The sequence below is a fragment of the Oncorhynchus tshawytscha genome, linkage group LG13 (assembly GCF_018296145.1).
Source record: "Oncorhynchus tshawytscha isolate Ot180627B linkage group LG13, Otsh_v2.0, whole genome shotgun sequence".
NCBI lineage: Eukaryota > Metazoa > Chordata > Actinopteri > Salmoniformes > Salmonidae > Oncorhynchus > Oncorhynchus tshawytscha.
Window position 1 is genome coordinate 79,839,453 of NC_056441.1, and position 12,088 is coordinate 79,851,540.

Genomic DNA, 12,088 nt, shown 5'->3' on the forward strand with positions numbered 1-12,088 from the left:
GAACACACAGCACTCTCCCCCACTCTGATAAGCATCAGCTACAACGTGCGTGTGCCATTGTTCCACCTTCGAGCTAATTACTGGGAGGATCCATCAGTATGGGAGCGGGTGGAGGTCGTTTTTATTGCAGCCAATCTGTTGTCACGTTAAATACCCCTGAACAGGATCACTTTAGGGAAAACCAAGTGCCCCCACTCTCAGTCTGCTGATTATGCTGTTCGTCTATTCTATTTTCTTTATCTCTTGTAAATATTAATAAACTACAAGTAGGAGACAATAACCTACCCCCACCACCCCTGTGTTTAGGTTGGTCAGGCATAGAATGCCTATATGCGCGATATCTCAACCAGCATCAGGGGCTTCCCCACCCAGGGGTCATCACACCAACATGAACACACAGTGATAGTGACTAGGCATTCCAGTCCAAATACAGCCTTTAGTCTGTGGATGTCCAATAGGCTAGAGGTATCCAACGCAGCAGCATTACTGTAGACCAGTGGTTCCCAACCAGGGGTACTTGGCCTATCCGCAGGGGGTACTTGAGAAGACTCATTAGACTATAGGCTTACTGGTCAAATATACATAAGGGGGTAAATCAGGGGTACTCCAGGAAGATCATAATTCCGTTGGTGGTACAGTAACCGAAAAATGTTGGGAACCACTGCTGTAGACTACATCCATTAGAATGTCATGAACACTAAAGTTGAAGAGCTGAAGATGTGAGCCTGTGGTGGAGATGCAGCCTGTTTTTAGGACCATTAGTGATTTAAAAATACCAATACAACTATCCCGTTTCAGGAGCGAGACTGCCTTTTATTTCTAAAAATATGGCCAATAAAAATATGACCCAAGACCAAAATAAATACTAGTTCTGTTCTGGATTTCGTCAGAAGAACTGTTGAGTCCGCTCTCTGATTCTTAACATGAGAAGAGAGCCACAGGCAAAATCCTCATCATAAAACCCCGCCCTTTTGAGTACTGTTCCGCCTTCTGCTTGGCTTCTGAGACCTCTCCTGGCCGCTGGTTGGCTGTCCCTCGCGAGACAGACGGGGAATTTGTTCTTTACGGAGTGGGACGGAAGCGCGAGGGCAGAACACGCAGAGACAGAACAGCAACCTGTCACCACAGCGTATAGAGCGCAGACCTAACAGAGTTACTATACCGGGAAACTGGAACGGACAGGGATGGGGTGTCCGGGATGTCTGTTTCGTCCGTGAGAAACCACATAAGGAACTATCGAAACAGACACTGCAAAGCGAGGCAGGAGTTTTAATTGCAAGGAAAATCTGGATATAACAGTTCCTTTTATTATTGCCGTTGGATAAGTTGTTTCCAACTTTGCTTGACGGGTCGGAGTGGGCTACCAACTGTGCTTCCAGTGGAGAGTTTCGTCTTGGCGAGACAGGAGCGGATATAAACAGCCGCTGACCGCGCACTCCGAAGTGGACTAATCTTTCCCCAGCACCCGATGGACTAGCCTAGCAGGCAACGCCCGGAACCCAATTAGTTGATCAATTTGGATTCTTAGCGGGATTACTTTGGACCTTTCCCCCCTCGTAACAATGAGTCGGGCTGTGTGCACTCTTGCGGCGGTAGCGCTCTCCCTCGCGCTGCTGTGCGGTCCAGGATCCATTGGTCTGGTGCGTGCATTCGGCGACGAGACAGAGGAGATGACGTGCGACCCGATACGCATCGCCATGTGCCAGGACCTGGGCTACAACGTCACCAAGATGCCCAACCTGGTGGGCAACGTCCTGCAGTCAGACGCCGAGCTCCAGCTCACCACCTTCACACCACTCATACAGTATGGCTGCTCCAGCCAACTGAAGGTACGTACACACACACACACACACACACACACACACACACACACACACACACACACACACACACACACACACACACACACACACACGTTTATATTTTACCTTTATTTAACTAGGCAAGTCAGTTAGGAACAAATTCTTATTTACAATGATGGCCTAGGAACAGTGGGTTAACCTCCTTGTTCAGGGGCAGACCTTGTCAGCCCGGGGATTCAATCCAGCAACCTTTTGGTTACTAGTCTAACGCTCTAACCACTAGGCTACCTGCATATATTTTACTATCCTTGTGTGAACCACATTGATTTCCATTAAAAATCCAAATTTCCCCTAAACATAACCCTTACCCCTAATTGTTACCCTAAACCTAGCCCTAAGCCTAAAATAGCTTTTGTCCTCGTGGGGACCAGGGAAATGTCCTCACATGGGAGAATTTTCCTTGTTACTATCCTTGTGGGGACTGTGGCGGATTTCCGGGACCCACACACATTCACACACACTCTAGCTACTCCAGCCGACTAAAGGCGCGCACACACACACACACACACACACACACACACACACACACACACAGGCTGGGATGGTTCTCAGGCTGGGATGTGTGATTGAGCAGGCAGTGTATAGTGGAAAGAGAGAAAGAGAGCACATGACAGAGTCGCAAGGAGGCAGCCAGTCTTGGTTCAGCAGCACGGGGCAATGAGATAATACATATCTGAGGAGAGGGCCAGGCCAGCTCCACATGGCAACAACAATACTGCCCTCAGTACTACTCTCTGTTAGGCCGCTTGTCTGCCTGAACCACCATGAAGCTGGAAATGAAATCCGTCCCATTTTGTCTTTTTCATAAGGTTTTTATTGTCCTGACTGAAATTACCAATGAGTACTCTCTTAGAAAAAAAGGCACAATCTAGAACCAAAATTTCCACAAAAGGTTCTACCTGGAACCAAAAAAGGGTTATCCTATGGGGACAGCCGCAGAACCCTTTTGGAACCCTTTTTTAAGTGTAGTTATTTGTGTGGTTAGATGGAAATGTCAGGATGAATACATCCAGTGCATTTGATATTTACTGTGGTTTTACCACTCCATAGTCTGTAGACACAGCAACCCACTGGAAACTCTGTCTCTAACGACATCCCTTATCCTGACCATTGAGATATATTAACAAACATTCAGTCCATTCGTCAAATTCTAATTCATTTAAGAGCTTTTGTGGTATTTTTGCGGCATTGTAGTTGTCTGGATGCTGTAGGTTATTATGAGTTTGTGTTGTGATTGTCTGTCTCTTGTGGTTCAGTGTGTGAGCGTGGTATGTGAGCTATCTGGAGTGACGGATGTGAAATGTTGCCATTTCCTATCTGAGCACAGAAACATCCCTCAGATGAGGCTCGTTCTTTCTTACACACTCTCAGACATTCATCCGAGGAAATGGAAACTAGATCTTGCACATTTGCTTTTCTAATAGGTAGAATCTCTCAGGTATCCACACACACACTTGGCCGTGAACAGTAGCAGCACTCAGGTTACCTGCTGCGGAGGGAGGAAAACAGGCCTTCTCCAGTCCAGCTAGTGATCAGAGAACAGTAGCAGCACTCAGGTTACCTGCTGCGGAGGGAGGACAACAGGCCTTCTCCAGTCCAGCTAGTGATCAGAGAACAGTAGCAGCACTCAGGTTACCTGCTGCGGAGGGAGGAAAACAGGCCTTCTCCAGTCCAGCTAGTGATCAGAGAACAGTAGCAGCACTCAGGTTACCTGCTGCGGAGGGAGGAAAACAGGCCTTCTCCAGTCCAGCTAGTGATCAGAGAACAGTAGCAGCACTCAGGTTACCTGCTGCGGAGGGAGGAAAACAGGCCTTCTCCAGTCCAGCTAGTGATCAGAGAACAGTAGCAGCACTCAGGTTACCTGCTGCGGAGGGAGGAAAACAGGCCTTCTCCAGTCCAGCTAGTGATCAGAGAACAGTAGCAGCACTCAGGTTACCTGCTGCGGAGGGAGGAAAACAGGCCTTCTCCAGTCCAGCTAGTGATCAGAGAACAGTAGCACAGCTCCAACAGAGAGAAGTGTCTCTGATATGGCCTCTCACCCACAATGCTGCCCAGCGCTTCCAATGCCACAGGGTAGGTAGCCCCTGTGGCCCTGAGACATTCATCTCTCCAGGGAATTATCTGTACGACCATTCAATCACCTGTTTATTTGTTGTAGTAGCTTTAATAATCATTTTGAAATTCCCTAAAGGTTTCAACACAATGTTTTCTGCCCAGTGGCTGGTTTTCCTGACTAAGCTTAAACAACAGCTCCTTTCATTTCCAGTTGTCTGAAATTAGAATAGGAAGCAGACTAAGGACCATGATGCAACACAGGGAAAGCAGACAGAGCAATGCACACAGAATTATCATAGAAACTATTTTAGAAATGAATTGATATGCAAAGATAACACCCCTCTGTCGCTCTCTCTCCAGTTCTTCCTGTGTGCGGTGTACGTGCCCATGTGTACAGACAAGGTTCCCATCCCCATCGGGCCGTGTGGCAGCATGTGTCTATCTGTCAAGAGGAAGTGTCTGCCAGTCCTAATAGAGTTTGGCTTTGTCTGGCCAGAGCTGCTCAACTGCAGCCTGTTCCCCCCTCAGAACGACCACAACCACATGTGTATGGAGGGTCCGGGGGACGAGGAGGCCCCCTACCACCCGGTCCGACCCCTGCCCCCCCAGGAGGAGGAGTGCCAGGCCCTGGGGGCCGGGCCAGACCAGTATGCCTGGGTGAGGCGGAGCCACAGCTGTGCACTGCAGTGTGGGTATGACGCGGGGCTGTACCGGCGCGAGGCCAAGGTGTTTACAGACGTGTGGATGGCAGTGTGGGCGGTGTTGTGTTTTCTCTCTACCACCCTGACCGTCCTCACCTTCCTCCTGGACTCAACACGTTTCTCCTACCCTGAGAGACCCATCATCTTCCTCTCCATGTGCTCCAACCTCTACAGCGTGGCCTACCTGGTGAGGACATAGGACTTAGAGCAGGGGTAGGTCGCCCTGGTACTGGAGTGTTGCAGGCACTTCATGTTCTGATTTAACTGACCTGGAAGACCAGGTATGTTCTAATTTAGGCAACCACTGAACTGATTGCTTTTAAACTTTTAGAACATATACATAAGGGTGTTCCAGCCAGTGACGCCTCCACATACAATCAAGGGTAACACAATAAAGCTTGAAAGCTTATTTCCATTGTGGTCCTTTTGGAGGGGGAAGGGTGGTGGCTGCAGCAAGGTTAGTAGTGGCAACAAACAATGACAGACAAAATGGTTTGTCTCATAAAATTAGCTAATTAGTACAGTTCAATTTCCTAATAAACAACTTTGGGCAGGTACATCTCCCTTGTCTCACATACCCCTAATATATATATATATACATATATACAACAATCAATCCCTAATATATACAACAATCAATCCCTAATATATACAAGACCGGAGGCATACTGTACCTACAGGGTGCATAGTTGGAACAAAAAACAGGGTTGCCTTCCCCTGACTTAAATGATTAAACTAATGCTTAAAACACTGGGCTGTTTCTCAATAGTTTAAATTAGCCTCCTCTTCTTCATGATCACTAATATGACAGGTGGAAGCAGTTTGTTGTAAACCTGTCCAGTCCTTTCAGCTACCAGTGGTAATGAGGAAAGTAGAACATGACAGGAAGACATGCAAGAGTACGTAGACCCAGCAATGGTCTCCTGGATGACCCCTGGTCTCCTGGATGACCCCTGGTCTCCTAGATGTCTCCTGGATGACCTGATGACCCCTGGTCTCCTGGATGTCTCCTGGATGACCTGATGACCCCTGGTCTCCTGGATGACCTGATGTCTCCTGGATGACCTGATGACCCCTGGTCTCCTGGATGACCTGATGTCTCCTGGATGACCCCTGGTCTCCTGGATGACCTGGTCCATGTCTAACGCCTGTGTCTCTGTCTTTCCCTGTAGGTGCGCCTGACTCTGGGTCGGGAGCGTGTGTCCTGTGACCTGGAGGAGGCAGCGGTACCTGTTCTGGTACAGGAGGGGTTAAAAAGTACTAGCTGTGCCATTGTCTTCCTCCTGCTCTACTTCTTTGGCATGGCCTCCTCGTTGTGGTGGGCACACACACAAACACACACACAAACTCTGGACAAAAGTATTACACTGTAAGGAATAGATTTGAATGAAACCGTTAGAACAGTGGACTCCCAGCCTCTAACCCGTCTCTCTGCCTCCCTCCCAGGTGGGTGATTCTGACACTGACCTGGTTCCTGGCTGCAGGGTTAAAGTGGGGTCACGAGGCCATTGAGATGCACAGCTCCTACTTCCACATAGCAGCCTGGGCAATCCCCGCCATCAAGACCATTGTCATCCTCATCATGCGACTAGTAGATGCTGATGACCTCACGGGGCTGTGCTACGTGGGTAACCTACAGCAGGAGGCAGTGACGGGTTTTGTGGTCGCCCCGCTCGCTGCATACCTCCTCATCGGCACTCTGTTTATCTGCGCCGGCTTGGTGGCCCTGTTTAAGATCCGCTCCAACCTGCAGAAGGACGGGGCCAAGACGGACAAGCTGGAGCGTCTGATGGTGAAGATCGGGGTGTTCTCTGTGCTGTACATGGTACCTGCGTCCACCGTGATAGGCTGCTACCTCTACCAGCTGTCCCACTGGGGGGACTTCAGGGCCAGTGCCAGGGACTCATATGTGGCAGCAGAGATGCTGAGGATCTTTATGTCTCTGCTGGTGGGCATCACGTCGGGCATGTGGATCTGGTCGGCCAAGACCCTCCACACCTGGCAACGCTGCTCTGCCCGCCTTTGGAGGGATGGCCGGGCAGGGAGGAGCAAGCGGGCACCGGGGGACAGCTGGATAAAACCTGGCAAGGGCAATGAGACGGTGGTGTGAGTAGAGAGGGAGAGAAAGAGGGGGAGATAGGAACCGGGTGGCTTTTTAAAGCAAACCTGCCCCCAAACCCACTGCTAGTGCCTCTACCTGATGTAGGAGAGCGAAAGAGAGAAGGACAGACAGATAAATAGCCCCACTAAGCAGACAGTGGTCTCCTTTGCCCACGTTGTCTGTGGTTCTCTCCCTACTAGCCCACTGCCAGAGAAGAGACTGACCCTGTTGCCTACAGCAGACTCTGGGCTGATCTATAGAACCTTCTGACTTCTGAGAGTTGTTTTAAAGGTTGAATTTACACTGGAGTCATGGTCCAGATGATGTACAGATCTAAACTACAGCCACACTGAAATGCACTATGACTAGCTGATGTGGATGTAGCTTGGTTAACATGCCTTATGTGGAACGGGAGGCTGGGTTGCCCAGCCAGCCACACTCTGGAGGCTATGAAGCTATGCCACTGCAACAGCACCTGTGATTTGTAGTGAATTGACTCTATGGTGCTGTAGCTAAGGCACCTGGGATTTGTAGTGAATTGACTCTATGGTGCTGCAGCTAAGGCACCTGGGAAACGTAGCCCTATGTCCTTTACCTCAGTGCTCAGCAAGCAGCACAGCTGACCTCCACCGACCTACACGCAGTCTTAATGAGGAAACAGACGCTCAACTATGAACTCTGAACTATAACCCTTGACCTTCTTCAGTCACTCATGGAACCCTTAGGAATGGCGGTCAGTAATGAACTGGTGTAAGGTTATTTCTGTATTTCTTTTTACCGGTTTTGGAAGTGAATTAAGGGTTATTATGAATGATGTTAGACAATCAACCCCCAAAACACATTATGCAAATGCATTAATAAACGAACAGTGAAACACACACAGAGAGAGAGAGGGAGAGAGAGTCACACTCATACAGTCTGTAGAGTTGCCCCTTATGCAATCCACTCCCACACACACAGCAGAGAAACAATCAAATACAACACACACACACACACACACAGCAGAGAAACAATCAAATACAACACACACATACAGCAGAGAAAAGTCAAATACAACACACACACACACACACACAGCAGAGAAACAATCAAATACAACACACACACACAGCAGAGAAACAATCAAATACAACACACACACACACAGCAGAGAAACAGTCAAATACACACACACACAAACACACACAGCAGAGAAACAGTCAAATACAACACACACACACAGCAGAGAAACAGTCAAATACACACACACAAACACACACAGCAGAGAAACAATCAAATACACACACACACACACACACACAGCAGAGAAACAATCAAATACAAACACACACACACAGCAGAGAAACAATCAAATACAACACACACACACACAGCAGAGAAACAATCAAATACAACACACACACACACAGCAGAAACAAGAAACAATCAAATACAGAGACACACACACACACAGCAGAGAAACAGTCAAATACAACACACACACACAGCAGAGAAACAGTCAAATACAACACACACACACAGCAGAGAAACAGTCAAATACACACACACACAAACACACACAGCAGAGAAATAGTCAAATACAACACACACAACAGAGACAGAGGGACTCTGTAGCCTGTCTCTCGACATCTCTACTGTGTTGCCAGTACAAGTCCTCTGGTAATAGGTCTCAAAATGAACCCTATCATTCCCCATATAGTGACTACACTATGAGGAATAGGTGTGTTTTGGGAAGTGTCCTTTTGAAGTGAGATTTGAATAACCTGTTAGTACCTAAGATCTTTGGGTACTGCCAACCCCACAACTCCATCAAGTACTTCTTTGTAAAGAGAAACAGGTGTTTTGATGTTTTTTAAATGTATTATAAGAAATGCTAATTTATCTTTGTAAAAATACATCAAAAACCACAAAAAAAGTTTATAAAAATAAAATACTTTTGTATCAGAAGAAAAATAAAAACGTTTTGGTTTTAAAAGGTGTTCTACTTGTAATTATTGTGTGTGAATGTTGGCCCATTTATAATCCCATTATAACCATTGTAATATATTATATACCATTATACCTGGATTTAAATCAGCACTACATCAAGTCAAACTCTAAACTGGATTTAAAATCAACTCAGATTTGCTGGATAATGCCATAGATAGCTCTTTCGTCCCACCCCACACACATGCGGAGACCTCACCTAGGTTAACTGATGCCTCCAGAGATGAAACCTCTCGTCACCCAACGCATAGGTTTACCTCCACTGTACTCACATTCTACCATAACCTTGTCTGTACATAATGCCTTGAATCGATTGTACCACGCCCATAAAGCTGCTCCTTTTATTCTCTGTCCCCAACGTACTAGGTTGGTTTTTTTCCAAGGTCTTCGAATACCAAGTTAACAAACAGATCATTGACCATTTCGAATCCCACCGTACCTTCTCCGCTATGCAATCTGGTTTCCGAGCTGGTCGTGGGTGCACCTCAGCCACGCTCAAGGTCCTAAACGATATCATAACCGCCATCAATAAAAGACAGTACTGTGCAGCCGTCTTCATCGACCTGGCCAAGGCTTTCGGCTCTGTCATTCACCACATTCTTATCGGCAGACTCAACAGCATTGGTTTCTCAAATGATTGCCTCGCCTGGTTCACCAACTACTTCTCAGATGGAGTTCAGTGTGTCAAATCGGAGGGCCTGTTGTCCGGACCTCTGGCAGACTCTATGGGGCCACAGGATTCAATTCTCAGGCCGACTCTTTTCTCTGTATACATCAATGATGTCACTCTTGCTGCTGGTGATTCTCCGATCCACCTCTACACAGACGACACCATTCTGTATACTTCTGGCCCTTGTTTGGACACTGTGTTAACAACCCTCCAGACGAGCTTCAATGCCATACAACTCTCCTTCCGTGGCCTCCAACTGCTTTAAATGCTAGTAAAACTAAATGCATGCTCTTCAACCGATCGCTGCCCGCACCTGCCCGCCCGTCCAACATCACTACTCTGGACGGTTCTGACCTAGAATATGTGGACAACTACAAATACCTAGGTGTCTGGTTAGACTGTAAACTCTCCTTCCAGACTCACATTAAGCATCTCCAATCAAAAGTTAAATATAGAATAAGCTCTTGTTCTAGATGTTCTCAACTGGCCTACCTGGTTAAATAAAGGTGAAATATTTGTTTTAATTTTTTTTTATTGACCATTACCTAATGCCAATCCATTGCTAATGCAACGTTCAATGCTGCCCTCTAGAGCTTCATAGCTGTAACTACAACCTAAAAGTCAAATCGGTCCTCCTTGAGACCAACTCCAAACACAATCAGATTGAGTGAGTGAGTGAGTGAGTGAGTGAGTGAGTGAGTGAGTGAGTGAGTGAGTGAGTGAGTGAGTGAGTGAGTGAGTGAGTGGTGAGGTGTGTATTGAGACTGAGCGCTGCAGCGGAGTCTCGTGAGTGAGAGGAGACAGAGCAGCACACGCGCAGGTCGTGACAACTTTTTACCAGTTGTAAGTTGGCTATTTAAATTGTCATTATGGAGACACCTATTTCCAACCCTTTTTTCATAAAACACATTAACGTGCAAGAACTGATGCGCATCAAAAAATAACGGTGACAAAGCACAGGAAAACGACCTTAGGCATGAGATACATTCGCTCAGAGGTGGTTTAAACTGCATTCTAATGTCGACGTCGCTAATGTAAAACCATATCATTCGAAGGGTTCTACGCATGCTCACGGCTCGCATGCTGCGAGAGTGGAAATTTGAAATGGGACATATGGAATTGACTTGCATGCTTCTGTTATGGTTAAAAGTCCACAATGAAACTGACATTAAATGTGGAGAATGACACATTTGCATATGTTGGTCATCAAGTAGACCATTTATTTTAATTTTATATTAAATTCAAATAAATGTTATTTAACCTTTATTTAACTAGGCAAGTCAGTTAAGAAGAAAATATTTACAATGACGGCCTACCCCAGCCAAGCCCTAACCCGGACGACGCTGGGCCAATTGTGCTTCGCCATATGGGACTCCCAATCACGCCCGGTTGTGATAGAGACTGAAATCGAACCAGGGTCTGTAGTGTCGCCTCTAGCACTGAGATGCAGTGCCTTTGACTACTGCGCCACTCTGGAGCCCAATGTAGACTATTGTAGCCTACCAGCCTACCAGCCTACCACAACAATAAATATGTTAAAATGACGATATCACTCAGTCATTGCAAATCAATGTGTGCCACTTGTGTACCCTACCTGGAGCAGTGTTATTATGCAATGGTTAGCGGCCATGTTTAGCTAATGAAATTGGAAGTTATCAATTGTGATCATGGTCACCAATTCTATCGCAATTGCCGATCAGCTATTGTTAGAATGCATTAGATTGAAGGTAAATTAGTCAGATTAGGATACAGGTTCAAATCAAATAAAAACACTGGCTGTTGTTGACAAGCATAGGCCTATTCAGTTCATATCCATATTTAATATTTGAGTCAGTGAATTAAATGACGATCCTATCCTCAGTAGCCTATTCCAGTATGCTACTGGGCAACCGAAGCACTTCCTTCCTTGAAATCGCCTCGCTGTTCATGTTGATCATTCATCTTACATCTTGCCTAGGCTACTATAGGCTATCTGAAATTAGATGTAGGCCTATCAGGGGCTATAGGTTACCTGCATCTAGCTAAGCAAACTATGGCAAAATTGAATTACAATCATAAACCCAGAGTCTAGTCAGTAGGCCGATCCAAAGCCTAATGAAATAAACACATCAATCTCACAAATAGGCCATTTATAGCGGGTTGTAGTCTTAACATCTGGCACATAGTCACGGCACAATTGCCAGAAAATAGACAACGTTTTTAAAGTTTAATAAGGGTGATTTATATTTTATCTTGCGACATATTCAAAGTCCTTTATTAGTCACATTAACGTTAGCTCGCAATAATTATTATTTTGAAGGAAAACCCCATTTTGATCTTAGGTGTTAGAAGCTAAATCAAGATTCCTTCTTAATTCGCTCAATAACATTAACGAAAACGTTTTTTTCGGCTAAATGTGGCAACTCCTGTCTTGCTGCGAAAAAACAATGACTGGTTTTGAAAGTCATTGGGCGAGAAATGTTACTTTGACCCGGCAACCCTGAACACAATGGGACTGAAAGAAACAACGAAAGGAACACAATTTGGCGACAATCACATTCACTGAATCAAGCATGTAACATTTCCACCTGCAACTAGGGCCATGTTCATTTTAGTCTATTCAAACAGACCCTATTTAAAGGAAACAAGCACTCATTAAGATCAGGTGTGGCCAATTAGTGGGCGTCGCCGATACACCTGAACACACTTAACAAGAGTTTTGTTGATGCTGAGA

General features: G+C 46.2%; 1 protein-coding gene across 1 annotated transcript; it reads left to right on the top strand.

Moving 5' to 3' along the window:
- The first annotated feature begins 1,067 nt into the window (after positions 1 to 1,067).
- On the top strand, positions 1,068 to 6,842 carry LOC112240459 (frizzled-4). Its single transcript, XM_042296397.1, has 4 exons — positions 1,068 to 1,829; positions 4,278 to 4,805; positions 5,791 to 5,936; positions 6,065 to 6,842. Exons 1-4 carry the CDS (start codon positions 1,563 to 1,565, stop codon positions 6,726 to 6,728), a joined length of 1,605 nt encoding a protein of 534 aa, XP_042152331.1. The 5' UTR covers positions 1,068 to 1,562; the 3' UTR covers positions 6,729 to 6,842.
- Positions 6,843 to 12,088: the final 5,246 nt, after the last annotated feature.

Excerpts from the sequence above, each read along its gene's own strand:
- LOC112240459 (XM_042296397.1), top strand. The coding sequence starts at position 1,563 with ATGAGTCGGGCTGTGTGCACTCTTGCGGCGGTAGCGCTCTCCCTCGCG. Across the intron at positions 1,830-4,277 it reads GCTGCTCCAGCCAACTGAAG|TTCTTCCTGTGTGCGGTGTA; the intron begins GTACGTACACAC and ends CTCTCTCTCCAG. Across the intron at positions 4,806-5,790 it reads TCTACAGCGTGGCCTACCTG|GTGCGCCTGACTCTGGGTCG; the intron begins GTGAGGACATAG and ends CTTTCCCTGTAG.